Source organism: Vigna unguiculata, chromosome 4 (genome assembly GCF_004118075.2).
Source record: "Vigna unguiculata cultivar IT97K-499-35 chromosome 4, ASM411807v1, whole genome shotgun sequence".
In the NCBI taxonomy this organism is placed as follows: domain Eukaryota; kingdom Viridiplantae; phylum Streptophyta; class Magnoliopsida; order Fabales; family Fabaceae; genus Vigna; species Vigna unguiculata.
The window spans coordinates 39669754-39691633 of NC_040282.1; the positions used below are offsets into that span (position 1 = coordinate 39669754).

The 21880-nt window shown below is 31.5% G+C and overlaps 2 protein-coding genes across 2 annotated transcripts; both read left to right on the forward strand.

Annotated features, from left to right (window-relative positions):
* Nucleotides 1–1703: 1703 nt before the first annotated feature.
* Nucleotides 1704–3686, forward strand: LOC114181547 (putative UPF0481 protein At3g02645). The gene is made up of 2 exons (XM_028068027.1): nucleotides 1704–2644; nucleotides 2728–3686. The coding sequence occupies exons 1-2, from the start codon at nucleotides 1861–1863 to the stop codon at nucleotides 3531–3533; spliced, it is 1590 nt and encodes a 529-aa protein (XP_027923828.1). The 5' UTR covers nucleotides 1704–1860; the 3' UTR covers nucleotides 3534–3686.
* A 13502-nt stretch (nucleotides 3687–17188) lies between these two features.
* On the forward strand, nucleotides 17189–19062 carry LOC114181610 (putative UPF0481 protein At3g02645). Its single transcript, XM_028068111.1, has 2 exons — nucleotides 17189–18033; nucleotides 18121–19062. The coding sequence occupies exons 1-2, from the start codon at nucleotides 17250–17252 to the stop codon at nucleotides 18930–18932; spliced, it is 1596 nt and encodes a 531-aa protein (XP_027923912.1). The 5' UTR covers nucleotides 17189–17249; the 3' UTR covers nucleotides 18933–19062.
* The last annotated feature ends 2818 nt before the right edge of the window (nucleotides 19063–21880 follow it).

Genomic DNA, 21880 nt, shown 5'->3' on the forward strand with positions numbered 1-21880 from the left:
TAAATTACGTGAATTTAACATTTTTCACGTTTCAAACGCAAGCATATGCATATATCCAAGTAGAATCCAGCAGATTTTGACTTTAAATTTGAAATAAAATAAATGTATGATTTTCATTTTAAAAATGAAAAAGGCTAGTAAAATTTGTCAAATTATGGAAAAGAATTATAGTTTGGACATAAATTTTCTTCTATCATTAATAATAAATATATTTAATAGAGAAAATAAAATTGTCTCAACTCATATACAAAAGAAAAAAAAAAGAAAAAGATATATTATTATACTAATTTTTATTCTATTTAAAAAACATGCTTTTTAATTTATTTTTTATCTTTATCTTTTTACATAATATATAATTATCTTCTAATATATTATTTTTTCAAATAAATTTATTTTAGGTATTATTATAATTTTGACATCTCAACTAATGTGTTAAAATTCTTTAATAATTTTGTTATGACATAAAATTTTATTAAAATTAAAAATAAATAAATACAAACCACAAGAGATGATACTAAATTGGTGATAAAAGTTACATTTAATGAAAAATAGACTAACTATATATATTTTAAAAGAATTAAATAAATACATGAAGATAAAATATTATATCACTTATATTTATTTTAATGTATATAATTTTAAAAGTGTTTGACCCTTTTAATACAAATCTTGAAAAAAAATTAGAAATAACTTTCTTTCTCAGTGAGGTTCTTTATCATTTATTCATTTTAGATATGGACATATATAGTAACATTTGGTGAATGCAAGTATTGATTTTAGATAAGATTATGCAAAAGTATACGTATGGCCATTATAATTTATAATGTTTATTTTAGTTTATTTGATGGTTCTTGTGATGTGCAAAGGAAATAGGAAATATCTATGGGTATTTATTGCTTATTCAAATGTATGTACACAAACACACCCACGTCAATACTTCTTATGATTGATAGGTACAATTCTTTTTCAAAAAATTGAATTAATTACCATTTTATTTTGTGGTCCAATATAACTCAAATAATCCAAAATTAAATTTTCCTTATGACGGGGTATGTGACAATGATTGGTTTAACATTCCATAAAATTAAATAAACATTTAATTTATAGAAATTAAAATGGTGCATACAATAGTTTATCCCATAAAATAAATATTAATAAACTTTTAAATATACATACTTCTAAAGAAGTATATATAACGAATAAGAGTTTTATTAGAAATTTTCGTAAATGCATTATTTTTTACTTATTATTTAGTTAACATGTTTTAGATGAAATTTGAATTTTATTTTATTTTACATCTTTGGCACTTTCATTTTGTAGTAGTATTTTATAATGCAATTCATCTCAATTATACGAAATATTTGTTTACGCGATACATTACACTATTTTAATAATTTAATAAAAAGAAATTGAAAGTGTGTTATCTTGTGTGAAAAATTCAGGACTGTTTGTAAATAAGAATATCTTTTGTAATAATAAACCATAGTATTATGAATTCATGCATATTTTACTGGAGATTTAAAAAATTACGTTGTCTGTGGCACCCTAATGAGTGTGTTGCTCATCCACCATCAAAGTTTTTAGAAAGAGTTAACTTTTTTATAACACTATTTCCATGTCATTCAAAAAAACATTTTCCACAATTTTAGTATTTTCTCATATCATCTTCATTAATCATTCTTTCACAAACTTCTTTCTTTTTCTTTCTCATCTTTCTACTTCATAATAGCTATGAAGAAACTGATATTTCACCTATATAAACAATCAAGACATTTTAGTGGCAAAAAGCAAAGAACAATTAACCAATTCTGGTAACAAACCGTATTGCATATTCATCAGCCAAATTAAGCAAAATCCCAGATGGCCTCTCAATCAATCTTCAATTCAGAATCCGACGAAGATCATTGGGTAATCCAAATCAACCAAATGGTGAGTGAAAGCCACAACTCAATCTTGAAAAAAATACCTGTTTGCATATTCCATGTTCCCAAATCTTTGAGCTATGCTAAACCAGAGGCCTTTTCTCCCCAACTTATAGCCATTGGTCCATACACCCACTTTCGCCCTGAGCTCTATCCCATGGAAAGGTTCAAGATTTTTGCTGCAAAAGCGGTTCTCGACCACTTCAACAAACATGACCTCAAACAAGTAGTCCAAGAATTCCACGACACAGCAACCTTCATCCGTGCTAGTTACCACAAATACTTGGACCTCAAAGATGAAACCTTGTTATACACCATGGCCATTGATGCTTTGTTCTTGTTGAATTTCTACCACAACTATCTCGATAAGAAAGTATCTGGCTCTTTCATGATGGGACTAGAGGACCCAGTTCAGTTATCCGGTGTGAAGATAACTAGGAATGCCACCATAAGGGACATCCTCATGGTGGAGAATCAAATTCCGAACTACTCTTTGTTGAAGATCTTGCTGTTTGAAAGCCCCGAACCTCCTCATTTAGTTCAAGAGTACCTGGGTTCGATGCTCTTGTCGTTCTGTCATCAGCATTCTCCACTTAAGTTCACTCACACCATCACTTGTTCTGAAGCTGTATCAAAGCATCACCATGTCTTGGATCTCATGTACCATTTGGTCGTATCTCACGCTGTAAAGTCTGAAACACCGGTACCTGATCAAGGCGAAGGTATGTGTGGGATAACAGAGAAAATATAAGATGATTATTCAAAACTATTAATAACTTTCGTGGTAATATTGACTCTACCACAGGTACTTCTGAACTCCAGAAAAGCTCAAATTCTGAAGCCATAGCAATTTCCTTTAAGAAATTTAAAGGTGTATTAACATGGACAGTAGAATCTTTAAAGAAGCTGAAGGACGTGAATATCCCTCTTGTGAAACCCGTTAAACGACACCTAGATCCAGTGCTAAAAGTTTCCTCTCAACTTGACGCTCTTTCATCACATCCAAAACTTTCTGAAGAAGAAGAAGAAGAAGAAAGTCATATGATTGTCAACATCCCTTGTGTCCGTGAACTTGATTCAGTAGGGGTATTTTTCCAACCCGTGGAAGGTGGCAACATGGCCATTGAATTTGACGAAAAGAGGGGCATATTTTACCTCCCTGTGGTGAAACTGGACGTGAACTCTGAAGTGATAATGAGAAACCTTGTGGCTTATGAGGCCTTGACCCAACCAGATTTTCTGATCTTCACAAGGTACACGGAACTGATGAGGGGAATCGTAGACAGTGTGGAGGATGTGAAGCTTCTGAGAAAGGCAGGGATCATAGAGTCAAGTAGCACTCTGAGTGTGGAAGAAACTGAGGAACTCTTCAACGGAATGAGCAAATCCATTACACCCACCAAAACCCACAAGTTGGATGAAACGATAAACAAAGTGAACAAGTACTACGATTATAAGAGGAAGACGAACATCTTAAAGGCCTCAACAGATTATGTGTACAGATCATGGAAGCTCTTCACACTTCTTGCCACCTTTGTTCTCTTGGCCATGACGGCTATTGAAACGTTCTGTGCAGCTTATGATTGTCATAGGTATTTTGCACCCGAATGAGGTTGTCATTTTGTTTTCTACTTTTACTAGAGCATGGTTTCGAGTGTGTGATGTTTCTGAGAAAATGAAGTACACCCTAAGTTAGACTTTCATATATGATGTTATTATGTATGTTTGATGCGTTATTCAACTGGAACTAAACTATTGATTATATATATATAACTTATAACTATTAAACTTGATGAACTTGATTTGTGTTAAAGATGATGTTATATATGTTAATGTTATATAGACAACTTATAACTGATATGCGTGTAGACAACTAAAAAAATATTAAGTATTCATAGTTAAGGGTTCTTAAATCTAATAATTTTGTATTGTTGAGGAAAACGATTTTCTGTTTCTGAATAAATGTTGCAAACATATGTGTCTAAGAAATAGTGGAAAAACATTGGACGAGGAATTTCAACAATTTCAATAAATTTAAATATCTAATAATTGAATCATTTATAATTAAATTATCTTTATTTTTTAAATAAGTAGTTTGGATGAAGTAATTGAATATCTTATATTTCAATTTCCTTGTTTGAATAAAGTATTTTTATTTTTATTTTTCGATGAACTTAACTTTACCTCTACCTTTGAGTCTAGTATAGTTTGACCTTTAATTCAGTACGACTCGTCTTGACTTTTGTTTCAAGTCAAATTGAGCCGATTGAACTCGAACTAGTTTAACCTAGGTCAATTCGAATCGATTCGACCTGGGACGATTTGAATAGATTAGATCTTAGCCGATTCGAATTGATTTGACCCGAGTTGACTCGACTCAACTTTGAACTAGGGTAAATTGGTGTAAACCTTATGTCAATGTCAACTTCACTCGATCTTCGGCCTCGGTGGACCTAGTTTGACCTTCAACTAGGGTCGACTCACCGTAAAGCCATCTCGTTTGGACCTTCAGTTTGGGTCGACTCGGCTTGAACTTTGGCCTAGGTCGAGTAGACTCGACCTTCAGTCCAGGTTGACTCAACTTGACCTGCAACATGGGTCGACTAGGCTCAACCTTTTGCCTAGATCGACTCGGTTCAGATCCATCTCATCTCGACCTTCGACTTGGACCAACTTGGTTCGACCTTCGGTAAGGTCGAGCATACTCAACTATTCTTCAAGCAGAATCGACTCATATTGACCTTCAATCCAAACCGACTCTGTCGACCTATGATTTGGGCTGACTCGATCGACTTATGGCCTGGGCCGACCCTATTCGACCTTTAGCCCGGGCTAGCCCGACTTGACCTTCAGCCTGAACGGACTCGTCTCGATCTTCTACTCTGCTTGACTCGACTATTTGGACCTTTAAACCTTTTATGTTCTAACAAATGAGCAATTGCGCAACTTTGAGAACTTGAATTTTCTTCCTTTTTTAGTAAATTTCGAATTCTATTATTTTAGTTAGTTGAAATGTTTTCTTAAAACTCTTCAATTTCACTTTAATTATCCAAACATGTCATTTTCCTTAGAAGAATTTCAAATTCTTCAAATAAATAAATTACTCTATTAAATTGTTTCATCCAAACATATCATAAAGAATGATTTTTATATATTTTCAACTACTCCTATCATCCTAGAATAGTAGTATATTTGATGTAGCTAATTCGACCGATATTAGTAGACAAATACAAATAAATATAGATGGTAGTTTCATTTAAAAAAACATAAAAAGAAAATTGAAAGTAAAAAAAATGTAGGAACGGATATAGTATTAACGTCGATCTAACGTGACGGAAATTTTTTTAAAAGAACTAAAATACTAAATTAAATTAAAAAAAAGAAGATGATAAAAATAAACCAAACCTATATAGTAGAAGACTAAAACATTGATTAAATCCATGTATAAATTAAAAAAAAAAAAACTAACAAAAGAAACTAAAGTTAAACTTTAGGGCTTTAGGGCTATAAGATGATCCCGGTGTGTGAAATTTGTAAATTAGATAAAGTAGTTTTAGTTTTTTAAATTAATATGAAAAACGTTTTTAAATTGATTTCGACAATTGAATCCATTGATGTGTACTTTTTGAGATTTTATATTGCTTGTGATCACAAAAAATATATATAAAAAAAAACCATAAAATTGGTTGTGATAAGAATGGTGTAGGAAATGGGTGGGTATGATTGGGATGGAAGTTAAGGGAGTTAACTACAACGATAAAGCCAATGGATCAAATATGAGAAACAAAATTAGCATTTGTTAGGTTCACGTGATAAAAATGGGAGACAAGTGGGTGAAAAGAGTTTCATGTGTGGTGGGAGAAAAGACAAATAATAAATTGACTTTACTTTAAAGGACAATATAATATACGTGGACACTTTTGTTTGATATATTTATTATACGTTTATCTTTTTCTTATATATTTAGATAACCATTTTAGATGTCAATAAAATATTCTCTAATTTAAAATAAATTATTAATTATTAGTTTTGTAAAGGTTATTCATTATGAAATTATAAGTCAAGTTCGCATCCTCAAAATTCAATAATCCTTTATTATTAACAGAAATAAAGTATTACTAAAAAAAAAGAAATACAATGTATTATGTATTTAAAAACAAAACTATTTTTTTCTTACACATATTTTGTTAGAATGTTGCTTTACAGAACAATATTATAATGTGGATTTATATAAAATACATCTTTTATACGTTGTTGTTATCATGATATCTACAAACACTTGTCAACAATATTTCCTTTGATAACAGGATCAAATTTTCCCTCGATAGGATTCTCATTCTTTTTCAGCCACACAACTTCTAGTACGTCCTGAACTATATTTAATTCAGTTTCTACCACTATGAAGCAGGCTTCAAGTTTAATGTTTTTTCAAGAAAAAAGTTTTAATTAACTTTTTAAAGATTGACCTAACCCAATTTAGTCCCAATGATTGGTTTGGTAGTTATACACAAAAACCAGTTAAATAAGTCAAGCACACTTTATATTGAAATAAATAAATTGGGAGTGCATCCAAAATGATTTAAATAGGGTGATAAAACGGGTCTGCTCGAATATGGCCCTTCAAAAACAGACCAATAATCATAACTCGTCCCGTATAGGACTAGCCTGTCAGGTTTTGTTGTTTCTTTTTTTAAAGTTTTTTAATTTGTTTTCAATTTTTTTATATTTTTATATTTTTTAAATTTGTTTATATATATATATATATATAAATTATTATTAAAGTCATATTTAATGAAATAAAATATTTTTTAAACTTTTAATTCATTAGTTAATGTTTTTAATGAGATAAGTTAAAATAATTATTAAATTTACATATTAAATTACTCAATTATAACTAATAATTTAAAATTAATTTGTAGGGATTAATGATTTAAATTATAATACTATTATATATTTGTACATTTAAAATATATAATATAAAAAAATAATCTTTTTAATTATTTATTTTATTTTATTTTTTTAAAACGGGCCAACGGATCAGGACGAGCTAACTCGTACTTTAGCCTATCAAGTTCACGAACTGGACGGGACGGGTCAGAACGGACTGCCAGATTGAAATCTTCAACCTAACCCCTTCTTTTTAACATGGGTTGACGGACTAGTTCGTTAGACATGACCCGTTTTGTCACCTCTGTATATAAAGTACTGGAATAACCAAATTATGCATCTAAACATGCTAAAACACATTCAAACTGATTTTAATCAATATAAAATAACCAACTTAAAAATAAACATGAAACGATTTTTATAATTTTATTAAAAAACATAATTTTTATCATTACTTTAAAACACATCTATTATTTTTTTTATTGAATTTTAGTAAAAGAAGGGATTTTTTAAGAATATAGTTTAATTAAAATAAAACTTAAAATTGGAATGAGAGTGGGACGTGGGAACCAATTGGGTGCAGGAATTAATAAAGAGCAAAATTAAATATATAAGGGTGCGGAAATATTAAAACGTGGGGGTGCAGTTGGCAGGAAACATAGTCCATCAAACAAACAAATAGGATGCAAAGAATAAAAACAAGGGGTGTGGAATGACCAGGTGCACAAAGTAAAGATCCAATCATCAGATAAGCAAGAAAAAAAATGAGAGTAAAGATTACGGGTGCAGAATGTTAAGAAATGGTGGTGCACAAAGTAAACATGGGTGCATAAAGTATAATTAATGTGTGGAATGTAACGAATGTGCATGTGAAATCAGTAAAAGAAAAAACCAATAGTGAGGTGTGTGCATTGAAATATAAGGGTGCAAAAAATAAGTCCAATTTAAGTCTAATTATAATATGGGGGTGTGGGAAATTAAAATAATGGGATGCAGAAGTAAACTTTAACGGACCGAATTTTTCTTCTATTTTCGAGACGGGGGCTTCTTTCTGCACTCTCAAACCTTCTCCTGTACTCCCAATAATTACCCTTTTGACCTTAATCAAAAGTATGAAACGGATTCCGAAATCCGTTTCATAAATTTTCATGTTTTTTTATGAAATGGATTTCAGAATCCGTTTCAGAAAAGTATGAAACGGATTCCGAAATCCGTTTCTAGAAAAAAAATTAAAATTTGTGAAACGGATTTCAGAATCCGTTTCAGAAATGTATGAAACGGATTCCGAAATCCGTTTCACAAAAAAAAATTAAAATTTGTGAAACGGATTTTGGAATCCGTTTCAGAAATGTATGAAACAGATTCCGAAATCCATTTCACAAAAAAAATTAAAATTTGTGAAACGAATTTCGGAATCCGTTTCAGAAAAGTATGAAACGGATTTCAAATTCCATTTCAGAAAAATATGAAACGGATTCCGAAATTCGTTTCTAGAAAAAAAATTAAAATTTGTGAAACGGATTTCGGAATCCGTTTCAGAAATGTATGAAATGGATTCCGAAATCCGTTTCTAAAAAAAATTTAAATTAAAAACGTGGTTGTCGTTGATGTCGCTGAGGGAGGAGTCGAAGGTAGTGTCGAACTCGACGGCGAAGGAGATTGAGCTGGGGAAGGGTTTGGGGAGGCCCATTGAGAGGGCGGGGAAGTGGGTGGAGGAGGCGATGAGGAAGGCAAGGCCTTCGCTGGAGGGGCAGAGGGAGGAGAGGATGGAGAAGGAGAAGCGGGAGGAGAAGGAGGCGGTGGAGTTGGTTTGGGGTCAAGAAAGCAAAGGGTTAAAAGGATAATTATTGGGGGTACAGGAGAAGGTTTGGGGGTGCAGGGAGAAGTCCCCTTTCGAGACCCTAAGACAACAAGGGTCTTCTTTTGTTGCGTGAGGGCAGCCCCACCTTCCTCCATTTCAATTCAAACCACAGCAGATAGTTGCGATGAAAATTTCGTTTAAACTCACATTTTGATTTTAAAAATTTGATGCAAATTTAGTTGGGATGTATATTTATGAAATTTTAAAAATTATATTACAATATAAAATTATGAGTGTTAAAACTTTTTAAAAATTATAAAAATACTGAGAGATATAAAATATATGATAGATATAAGAAATATGTTATAAAGAGAACTTGTTATTTTATTTTACTCGTATACTATATATATATATATATATATATATATATATATATATATATATATACCATTCACAGCGGAACAAGAAGAATCACACTCGACTCAACTTGTGAGCTATCGAGTAAGTAGCGGCCTTTAGAGCTGGGATAAGTAGGGTAGCAGCTAAGATTAAGGCCTCTCCTCAACCGAGACATAGAACTCCTAGCTCTGGAGCTGATTGAATTGATTCTTTTAACAGCTACCGAGTCTTCTCCTCGCTCACTGAACTCCCCCCAATCTAGTCTCAGGTCAAGAGATAAGAGCGATGGCATACCTTGAGTCACTCGCTTCCATTGGGCGAACTTTCATCTGTTCTCTTTCAGCATTTATGGTCAAATGAACCACCTTGCTTATCACAGTTAGGTCGATTTTATTTGATCCTCATCTCGTTCAGTTTTGATGGCCGCTAGTTCCTTTATTACGTCGTTCAGTTCAAAGAGTCATTCGGGTATCTGCTTTCAATGTTTGCTAGTAAACAGTGGTTGTCTCCTTGATACCCTCTCGCCCTTACATACAACGTATTTGAGTGCTTTTTAGTAATATGATACGCTGTGAAGTGAAGAGTCGACAACTGCAGATAGGCCTCTCCCCCCAATGCAAGGAAAGGAATGTTCCCTACCTATCCGGCACCTTTTACTGGAAGCTAGTCCTTCCCTGCTCTTGAATAGCGTAGTTGTAAAATCCTCTCCTTTCTTCGTTGCAGAACTCCCTTTCTAGAAGAAAAGAAAGGGTCTACGCTCACTTATTTCTTAATAAATGTATTAGGACCTCTCTTTCATTTCTCAAGGCAGATGATTTGGACGATTCCAATACGTTTATCTCCGAGCTAGTCAGTCTGTTCCTCTCGCTATCGGTCAAGCAACTATGTACCTTTCAGTCGGTAAAGTGGCTTCGCTCTTTCCCCGCGCATTCCCCTAGCAGTGGATTCTCCAACTTTTGCAAGAGTAAGAGTGGAACCACAAGTCGAAGGTTCCAGAACCAATGAAAGAGAAAAACCTAGTTCTCAAAGGCTAGGAACTCCGGATATGAGATTGGACTAGACTGGGCTAAACTTTTTATAGTTCATGAGATCAAGTAGAACCGCTTACTTACTAATTACTTAACACTAAACATCGTCACTCTCGAGCGAAGGTGGTATGGAATTGACGATACTTAATACTTTAACTAAAAACTAAACGAGCGGGATACATATGATACCACACCTAAAGACTCTGGAACGCATTTATGCCGGATCTGATTGAACTTGCAGAGTAATACAAGTTTTTCAGAGAAAGGAAGAGATTCTCTGTGCCATGAAAACAGGCTTTCCCGTAGATAGGTTGTTAATTTACTCTCCCTTCCATCAGTCAGTCCCTATAGAAAAGAGATAGGAAAAGTAATTTAGACACTTCGCGAAGGAGGAGAGGATTGACTTGCTTTTCACCTACTTTGGTGAAGTTCAAGCACTTTGCTTTTCGATTGTATACCAGAGAAATCTCCATCTTTTTGATTAATGATTGAGTGAGAACACAAAGAGTAAAGCCTAGATTGACCACTTCACTTAGCGTACTTAAATCTCTCGATATCATATTCATTCCACAGTCATTCATCCCTACGATCCTCCTGCGAATTCCCAAGCCTTCTTTGATTTAAGTGTGCACACTTTTTGTACAGATAGGGACCTAATCCGAAGCAGAATAAGTGAGGTTAGCCAAGCAGACTTTCCCTTTATAGTGCTTATTGAGTCAGTGATAAAGACTTAACTAGTATATTTGAAAGAATGGAATCGCTGAAAAGGACTCGAAAGAATGAATTGACCTCCGTCCTTCTCCCCCAATCATAATCCTCTGTGAATGCTACTGCTTGTCTTAATGGCAAAGACCTGCTAGTCGGCTCTTTTTGGGGCATTCTTTGGTGCTTGATTTGAGCCTCTAGTCATCCCTTTTCTACCTACTCTATTCTCTTAAAGGCTAGAGGCAAGGCTCAACATATATATATATATATATATATATATATATATATATATATATATATATATATAGGAATGTCAAAATGGGTCGGACCCGATGGGCCGGCCCGCCAGCCCGACCTAAAATACATGGGCCGGGCCAAGAAATTCAACTCGTCAACCCATGACAACCCGACCCGTCAAGCCCGTTGGCCCGTCGGGCCAGCCCGCGGGTCAAAACGGGTCAGCCCGCGGGCCATATAAGTTAATGAATCACGTGCAACAGGTGGGTGGTGGTGTGGTGTGTTTAATTTTTTTTCATTCTCTTCTCTGCTCTGCCACTGCCAGACTCATTCCTTCATTCCTCTCACTCAGCCTCGATGCAAAAGAGAAAACCTAACCTACCCTAGCCACCTCCGTCTTCTTCCCCGTGTGAGGCCACGACGGCAATACTTCCACTCACGGCTGCAACTTCCTCGCCGTTAGCATCGGAGACGAAACCTACCACACCCATCTCCATCTTCTTCTATTCGTGAGGTGACGACAACACCACCTCCACCCATGGCTGCACCTCCCTCACACCGTCGTTAGCATCAAAGTCGGCATTGCTGCATCTTTTCCAGGACGCGTTGTTGGCTAGGAACTTCGATGATCTCTTCTCCATTATTGTTCAACCTTCTTCCTTCTCTTTAAATGGGTCTGGTTGTGGGTGTTTGAGGTGAAGGAGAAGACAATAATGGGAGCTAATGGTTGCCGAGATGTTAGGAGAAAGTTAGGGTTTCTAATTTTTTGTTAATTGAGAATTAGGAGATAGGGTTTCTGATTTGGGAGTTTTAATTGGGATTTCTGATTTTTGGGTTTCTGATTATAGAAATTGCAATTGGGATTTCTCATTTTGTACCTGATTTGTGAATTAGGGTTTTTGATTTTATGAATTAGGAATTGGGGTCTCTGATTGTAATAGGAAGGAATGTGAATCTGATTTTTGGTTGCGTTTTTGGAATGTGTCTTTCTTTCTTCCACTGATTATGTTGTATCTTCTTTACATTGCATATGTCCTTTGTTTCAGATTCACAAACGCACCATATTTCTTCAACCCGACGTAGGGATAAAGGAAGAGAGGGGGAAAGGGGCGGGCCGGCCCGCCAACCCGTCATTCCGTCTATTGGCGGGCCGGGTTCAGATTCTCAACCCGTTTAATAATGTCGGGCTGACCCGGCCCGGCCCGATTTTAACGGGTCAAAAACGGGTCGGGCTGAAACGGGCCGAGTTGACCCGTTTTGACATCCCTATATATATATATATATATATATATATATATATATATATATATATATATATATATAACAAAATGTAATAGAATATAAAGTTAAATAATTTTACGTGATTTTTTTTTTCTGAAAATAAAGTTATAAAATTATTGATTTGAGAATTTTTTTCCTTTTACAAATGAATTTAGGCAAGATACATATTTAAACGAGTGTAGAGTTAAGCGAATGTTTCATCGGGCAAACCCGTGTCTACCTTGCCAATCCGTTCAGCTAACTCATTAAGTTCCTGTTGTCCAATTGGAAAGAATTAGCAAATTAAAGTTTTTAACACTGAATAATATTTTAGTATGGTAGAACTCAGAGCCAATCCACATTCATAAAACATATATGCTTGCCTCATATGACATGTTTTGAATGTCCTCATATGACATGTCCTGAATGTCCATGTTGGGTCTAAGAGGTTGAGAGTGATGTGTAAATGGTGCATGCATTAAGGAAGAGGTTGAAGGATTTGTTGGAAGTGTATATGATGGAACAAGACGTAATGGATAATCAAAGTGGATGGAGTAATAATAAAAGGAAGTTGGGTAAATCGGATAGGAAAATTCACGAGGAGCAACTGAAGAAGTAGATGAGAGTGGAAGACGTTGATGTCCAACTCTTTCATATTCTGTCATTCTATAGTCGTAGGCATTTACTATGTAATGAGAATCTATGTTACTTCCTCTCATTATTGTGCACTCATCAAGCCCAGACATGTTTCTTCCTTTGAAATCTATACCTTTCAATCTAATCCTGATATATCAAAAACAAATTGTATAAATCACAAGCCCAACCTATCTGTAATGGAAAATTAGAAACCAAAATTTCAAATATTCGATTCATGAAACAATTGAAAAAAACATCACACGACTTTGGAACCGACAACATCATCCTTGCTAATCAAACCAAACTCAAGCCAACAGAGACTTACCACGTTATGAAGTCACAATTTTTCCTTCTTATGAAAAAGCAGGTGAACCCCAAAGAAAGAAACAACAATGTTTCTTTTTTTTAACACTTGTGTTAAATCCATTGTAATATCAATTATTTATAGGTATGGTATACGTTTTAAGGTGAAGATTTAAAGATAAATAATCAATTTTAAATATTTAATTCTAGATATCTTTTGTTTGATTTTGGTGCCACTAATTATTCTATTTATCTTTCAAGATTATATAAAGAAGAGCTGATACATGTATTTACTCCATAAATATTAAATGCTATATCTATTTACGATTTAAAAAATGTAAAGAAATGTGTAAAAGAGTAAAAATAAGATTGCATTTCCCATATTTATGTAAGGATGTCATTATCTTTTCATATTTAAATATATAATTTGGATTGATATTTCTTTAATCATCGCATTGAATCAGATTTTAGTTAATCTTAAAAATACATGTAAAGAAAGATTCTATCTATCTATAAGAAATATAATATAGATTAGCAAATATAGAATATATCTATTTCTATATATACATGACAAATTCTTTTTTCTATATAAAATAGATTAACCCCAGCAGAATCTTTATTATAGATGTTAACAAGAAAATATTTTCTTATTTAAAATTAATATAGTGGGAATTTAGTGAAAAGATTACTTATGAGAGAACTTCTGGTAGAAGTTATATCTAATTGTATCCCTTTCATTTAATTAATGCTCATATTTCATTTCATTATTACAAATGAATCAATTTTCTAACAAACCAAGAAAATAAAGATAGAATATATCCATATGTACAAACAAAAATAAAATAAAGTTGATTTACCCTGTACATAATTTTTTTTCACTTTTATTTTCTTAACGGCCACTTTTTTTTAATTCAATTTAAAAAATTTATTTCTAGATATCCCTTTTATTTGATTTTAGTATCATTAATTATTCTCATTTATTTTTCATGATTATATAAAGAAAAGGTATTACATGCATTTATTCTATAAATATTAATGCTACATCTATTTACGGTTTAAAAAAGTAAAAAAAATGCATAACAGATAAAACATAAGATTGCATTTCCCGTATTGATGTAAGGATATTATACTTTCACATCTATATAGATAATTTGGGTTGATATTTATTTAATCATTACATTTTAATCAGATTCTAACCAACCATCATAAAATACATGTAAAAGAAAGATTATATTTATCTATAACAAATATAATAAATATTTTTTATGAGAAATTCTTGGTTCAATATAAAACTAGTAACTAAGATAAAATATTTTCTTCCATTATTTATTATAGATGTTAACAAGAAAATATTTTTCTTATTAAAAATTAATATAGGGACAATGTAGTGGAAAGATTACTTATGAGACAAATTCTCCTAACAGTTATATAATTTTATCACTTTCATTTAATTTGTGTTAATATTGCATTTCATTATTACAAAAGAATCAATTTCTAACAAACCCAAAAAATAAAGATAAATAAAGATAGAACATACCCATTCATACAGACAAAATAAAATAAAGGGAGTTTAAAGTTTTACTGTACATAATTTTTTTTACTTATATTTTTTAACATTTACTTTCTTAAATTCAACTTTAAAAATTTAAATCTAGATATCCTTTTGGTGCGTTAATTAATCTCATTTATCCTTCAAAATTATATAAAGAAGATGTTTAACATGTATTTATTCTATAAAAATTAATGCTACATCTATTTATGGTTTTAAAAAGTAAAGAAATGTATAACAGATAAAATATAAGATTGCATTTCCCATATTAATTAATGTAAAGATCGCTTTATTTTTTCATATCTATATAAATAATTTGGGTTCATATTTATGTAATCACTACATTTTAATCAGATTCTAACCAAACATCATAAAAATACACGTGAAGAAAGATTTTATCTATCTATAACAAATATAATAAATATTTTTCAACAAATATATGATAATTTTTTTTATCAATAAAAAATAGATTAACTAATAACCCCAACAGATAAGATAAAATATTTTCTTCCATATTTTATTATAGATAATAACAAGAAACTAATTTTCTTATTTAAAATTAATACAGGGACAACTTAGTGGAAAGATAACTTATGACAAATTCTGTTAACAATTATATCTAATTTGATCACTTTCATTTGATTAATGTTAATGTTTCATTTCATTAATACAAATGAATCAATTTTCTAAGATAACAAGAAAACAATATCCACATATACATAATTTTGTTCACTTTTATTTTTTTAACAACAAATTTTTTAAATTCCGTTTTAAAAATTTAATTCTAGATATCTTTTTATCTGATTTTCGAGTCGTTAACTATTCCCAATTGTTTTTCAAGATTATTCTATAAAAATTAATCCTACATCTATTTACGGTTTCAAAAATTATAGAAATGAATATCAGATAAAATATAAGATTGTATTTCCCATATTTATGTAAGATGATGCTTTCATATCTATAACAAATATAATAATTATTTTTCTATAAATATATGATAATATTTTTCAATATAAAATAGATTACATAGTACTAACCCCAAAGGATAAGATAAAATAATTTCTTACATCTTTTATATAGATATTGCCAGAAGAATATTTTTCTTATTTAAATTTAATATAGGAACAATTTAGTGGAAAGATTATTTATGCACAAATTCTCTTAACAATTATATCTAATTGTATCCCTTTCATTTAATTAATGTTAATATTTCATTTCATTATTACAAATGAATCAATTTCTTAACCTATCAAGAAAGTATAGATAAATAAAGATAGAACATATTCATATGTACAAACAAAGATAAAATAAAGGTGATTTACCCTTACAGTGTACGTAATTTTTTTAACTTTTATTTTTCAACAACTACCTTTTTAAATTTAATTTTAAAAAATTTAATTCTGGATATTCTTTTATTTAATTTTGGTGTCATTAATTATTCTCATGGGATGTGAGACTGAAAACGAGAAAGGTGAGTGACTAAGTTGGAGGGGAAAAGAGTGAAAGCTTGATGGTGTAGGCAGTTAATGGAGATGTGATGGAAGATACAACACCAATGTTAGGATTTTAAGAAGGGATATCACTGGGAAAATATAATACCAATGATACCTGAACCTAACTGCGTACGTCATTGACACTACTCTTAACCCAAAACTTTAAGACAATGGATTCATGAGTCTTTATTTTTATATAATGCTCTACTTTCTCATTTCTAGCCAACGTGAGACTTAGACTCACATTTAAATTCTTAACAATATATACATATTTTAAAAAATATGCTAAAGTATATATTATTTCATCATGTGTAATTCAATTTTAAGAAAAGTAAATATAAAGAACCGGAATAATGACATTATAATTAAATAGTTAATCAGTTATTTTTTTTATACAATTTTATTAATACTCTAATTTGGTAAAAGTTATACCGATACACTTTTAACTCTCTTTTAGTTTATATAAATTAAAAAAAAAAGCAAAAAAAGAAACTGAAGTTAAACTTTAGGGCTATAAGATGGTTCCGGTGTGTGAAATTTGTAAATTAGATAAAGTAGTTTTAGTTTTGTAAATTAAGATGAAAAACGTTTTAAAATTGATTTTGACAATTGTATCCATTGATGTGTACTCTTTGAGATTCTATATTGCTCGTGATCACAAAAAATAAAATAAAAAATAAAAAAAAAACCTTAAAATTGGTTGCGATATTAATGGTGTTGGAAATGGGTGGTGGATATGATTGAGATGGAAGTGAAGGGAGTTAACTACAACGATAAAGCCAATGGGTCAAATAAGAGAGAAACAAAATTAACATTTGTCTTAAGTTTATGTGATAAAAATGGGAGACAAGTGGGTGATAAGAATTTCATGTGCGGTGTGAGAAAAGACAAATAATAAATTAACTTTACTTGAAAGGACAATATAATATAAACAATAAAGGTCTTTAGGAGAAAGCCATGAAGAATTAACCAATTCTGATACCAAAACGTATCTTGCATATTCATCAGCCAAATTAAGCAAAATCCCATATGGCCTCTCAATCAATCTTCAATTCAGAATCCGACGAAGACCAATGGGTAATCCAAATCAACGAAATGGTGAGCAAAACCCACAACTCAATCTTGAAAAAAATACCTATTTCCATATTCCATGTTCCCAAATCTTTGAGCTCAGTCAAACCAGAAGCCTTTACTCCCCAACTTGTAGCCATTGGTCCATACACCCACTTTCGCCCTGAGCTCTATCCCATGGAAAGGTTCAAGATTTTTGCTGCCAAAGCAGTTCTGGACCACTTCAACAAACATGACCTCAAACAAGTAGTCCAAGAATTCCACGACACAGCAACCTTCATCCGTGCTAGTTACCACAAGTACGTGGACCTCAAAGATGAAACCTTGTTATACACCATGGCCATTGATGTTTTGTTCTTGTTGAATGTCTACCACAACTATCTCGATAAGAAAATATCTGCCTCTTTCATGGTGGGACTAGAAGACCCAGTTCAGTTATCTGGTGTGAAGCTAACTAGGAATGCCACCATAAGGGACATCCTCATGGTGGAGAACCAAATTCCGAACTACTCTTTGCTGAAGATCTTGCTGTTTGAAAGCTCCGAACCTCCTCATTTAGTTAAAGAGTACTTGGGTTCGATGCTCTTGTCGTTCTGTCATCAACATGCTCCACTTAAGTGCCCTATCACCATCACTTGTTCTGAAGCAGTATCAAAGCATCACCATGTCTTGGATCTCATGTACCATTTGGTTGTCTCTCACGCTGTAAACACTGAAACACCGATACCTGATCAAGGCGAAGGTATGTGTAGGATATATAATAGAGAAAATATAAGATGATTATTCAACACTATTAATAACTTTCGTGGTAATATTGTCTCTACCACAGGTACTTCTGCAGTCCAGAAAAGTTCAAATTCCGAAGCCGTACCAATTTCCTTTAAGAAAGTTAAAGGTGTATTAACATGGACAGTGGACTCTTTAAAGAAGCTGAAGGACGTGAATATCCCTCTTGTGGAACCCGTTAAACGGCACCTAGATCCAGTGCTACAACTTTCCTCTCAACTTGATGATCTTTCACCGCGTCCAAACCTTTCTGAAGAAGAAGAGGAAGTAGAAGAAACTCGTATGGTTGTCAGAATCCCTTGTGTGAGTGAGCTTTTTTCAGTGGGGGTGTTTTTCCAACCCGTGGAAGGTGGCAACATGGCCATTGAATTTGACGAAAAGAGAGGCATATTTTTCCTTCCTGTGCTGAAATTGGATGTGAACTCCGAAGTGATAATGAGAAACCTTGTGGCTTATGAGGCCTTGACCAAACCAGATTTTCTGATCTTCACAAGGTACACAGAACTGATGACGGGAATCGTAGACAGTGTGGAGGATGTGAAGCTGCTGAGAGAGGCAGGGATCATAGACTCAAGTAGCACTCTGAATGTGGAAGAAATTGCGGAACTGTTCGACGGAATTTGCAAATCCATTGCACCCACCAAAACCCACAAGTTAGATGAAACGATCAACAAGGTGAACAAGTACTACGATTATAAGAGGAAGATCGACATCTTAAAGGTCTCAACGGATTATGTGTACAGATCATGGAAGTTCTTCACACTTCTTGCCACCTTTGTTCTCTTGGTCATGACGGCTATTGAAACGTTTTGCGCAGCTTATGATTGTCATAGGTATTTTATACCCCATCATTGAGGTTGTCATTTTCTTTTCTACTTTTACTAAGCATGGTTTCCACTGTTTGATGTTTCTTTAAAAAGTAAGTTAGGCTTACATAGGATGTTTGTGTATGTTTGATGTGTTATCCAACTGAAACCTTCAATTATGTGATGTGATATATATATATATATATATATATATATATACGCTTTCTCTCTTTCCTATGCTCTTGAAGTCCGAGTTTTTCGCCATTGCAGTACATTACAAGAGTAATTCTATTACGCGACCATCGTAATTTAAGTTAAAAGTTTTATATTAAGTAAAAATATAAAAGAAAATTATAATTATTAAACTTTATGAGCTTGATTTATGTCAAAGATGATGTTAGATATGTGAATGTTATATAGGCAACTTATAACTGATATGCGTGTGTACAACAAAAAGATATTAAGTATTCACAGTTAATGGATTCTTAAATCTACTAATCTGGTATTGTTGAGGAAAATGATTTTCTGTTTCTGAATAAATGTTGCAAACATGTGTGTCTAAAAATTAGTGGAAAAACTTTAAAGAATGAGTTTTATATAGTTTATGTAGAGAACAAATGTAGCGGTTGTTATATGTATCTGTTTTGCTTGGAACCAAATTTGTTGTAAGAAAAAAAAGTGATAGGTTTGAATGAGAAAAATGAAACTGTACTCAATTTTTTTTACTAAAGATTATAAGGAAGAATATTTGTTTATTGAAATAATGTATTTTGAAAATTTATTATTAAATTGAAAATCAGTTCATATAGATCACATATATCATATAAACAAAAAACTATGTTGATATAAAATTTTTTAGTTTATTATATATATATATATATATATATATATATATATATTATTTTAGGCTTAATTCATATTTTGGTCCTCTAATTAAGATGTATGGTTCATTTTGGTCCCTTAATTTTGGTGAGGTTCAATTTAGTCCTCTAGTTTTTTAAAACAGTTTAATTTGGTCCATCCCGTTATCTTTGGTTAAACGGCGTCAGAATAGTGCAGTTGTGTCACTTTGGAACAGAAACGTAGCATGTTTTTTGATAGCTGGACATCAATATACTATGCTCAGGTGACAACAAAGTATATGGAGGGAGAATTGGTCAGCCCTAATTTCACAATTCATCTTCTTTGTACGGGAGTTCTTCAACATTTGGACATTTGGTATATGTTGATTGTGAATGATGTCGAGGGGGCACTCTTCTTCTTTGTAGTGTAATTCGCAGAGAATGCAAAATCCAAGCTCATCCAATCCTGGTGATGGTTTTTCCTCTCACAGTGGTGGCTTTTCCTCTCACAATGGAGCACCATATTGCAACTGTGGGCAGCGAACACTTCCTCTTCGAATCCACAGCCAAGACGACAGCGAATACTTCATCTTCGAATCCTTCTTCTTCGTTTGGTTTTTCCCAGATTGATTATGCTTCTCCACCAAATCCCCCAATTTGATCTTCAATTCCCTATTTTCAAAGAATCCTAACCCTAATAGATTTACCCCTTTCAAAACAAAGTTAATTTTTTTAACTCAATTCCACATCACCCAATCTCAATACAATGCCACCTAACCCTAATCATATTAAAACAATCTGCCGTTAATTTTTGTAGCGTTGTTAACGTTGATGACTAAATTGAACCTCTTTCAAAAACTAAAGGACTAAATTAAACCTCAAAAGAATTAGGGGACCAAAATGAACCTCACATCATAATTAGAGAACCAAAAGATGAATTAAGCCTATTATTTTATCATATGTAATTCCATTTTAAGAAAAGTAAATAAAGAATCAGAATAATATGATATAATTAAATAGTTAATCAAGTTAATCTTTTATACAATTTTATTAATACTGTAATTTGGTATAAATTATACCAAGACATTTTACCTCTTTCTAGTATATATAAATTTAAAAAAAAATAGCTAAAAAAGTAACTGAAGTTAAACTTAGGCTGTGTTCTTTTTGGAAGATAGATTTGGAAGAGAGTCAGAAGAGAGATTTGTGTGGATTTGAGTTGATGAATATGTATGTTTTTATGAGTGGATTTAAAGGATAAAGTGAGTGAATTTGAAGATAAATTTTATAGGAGTTAGTAAGTGATTTGAGTGATGTGATAGATTAAAAATTTATTTTAATAGATAAAATTTGAAGATTACCAAAACACCCTTGATGATAAAAATAAAATAAAATAATTATTAAATGGGATAAAAACATTAAAATTTAATAATATTTTAATTATTATACATATATATATATATATATATATATAAGTATATTATGAAATAAATAAGATAAAAATACTAAATTTTAAAATTTTTTATATAATAAAATTTAATAAAAAATTATAAATTTATATTATATTAAATTATTATTATTATTTTCATAATAATAATAATTTAAAAATATAATCATTAATTTATATATTTATTATTAATTATCATATATATTAATTTTATTATTTATTATTATACTTAATTACTATATATCATTTATTATATACTAGCGAACACATAGGCGTTGTCGCGCCTATGTATTCGTATTTCTTAATTTTCAAGAAATTTAAGTTATGATCAATAACAAATATATAATTTTTAAAATAGTTGTTAAATATAAAATTAAAAAAAAATAAGATACATAAAAAGAAAATTTAAATAATGATTTAAGACAAAAGAGATTTCTAGAAAAATGATTAAAAGTAAATTATTTATAAAATAATTAATTTTTAAAATAATTAAAGGTAAAACATGTATTATGAAATGTAGACTCAAAAAGAAGAATCCTCTTTATTATTATAGAAGATTATAGAAGATAGAATAGATAGATAGATAGATTATATTTATATATATATATATATATATATATATATATATATATATATATATATATATATATATATATACACACACACACGTTTTGTAAATTAGTATGAAAATCGTTTTCAAATTGATTT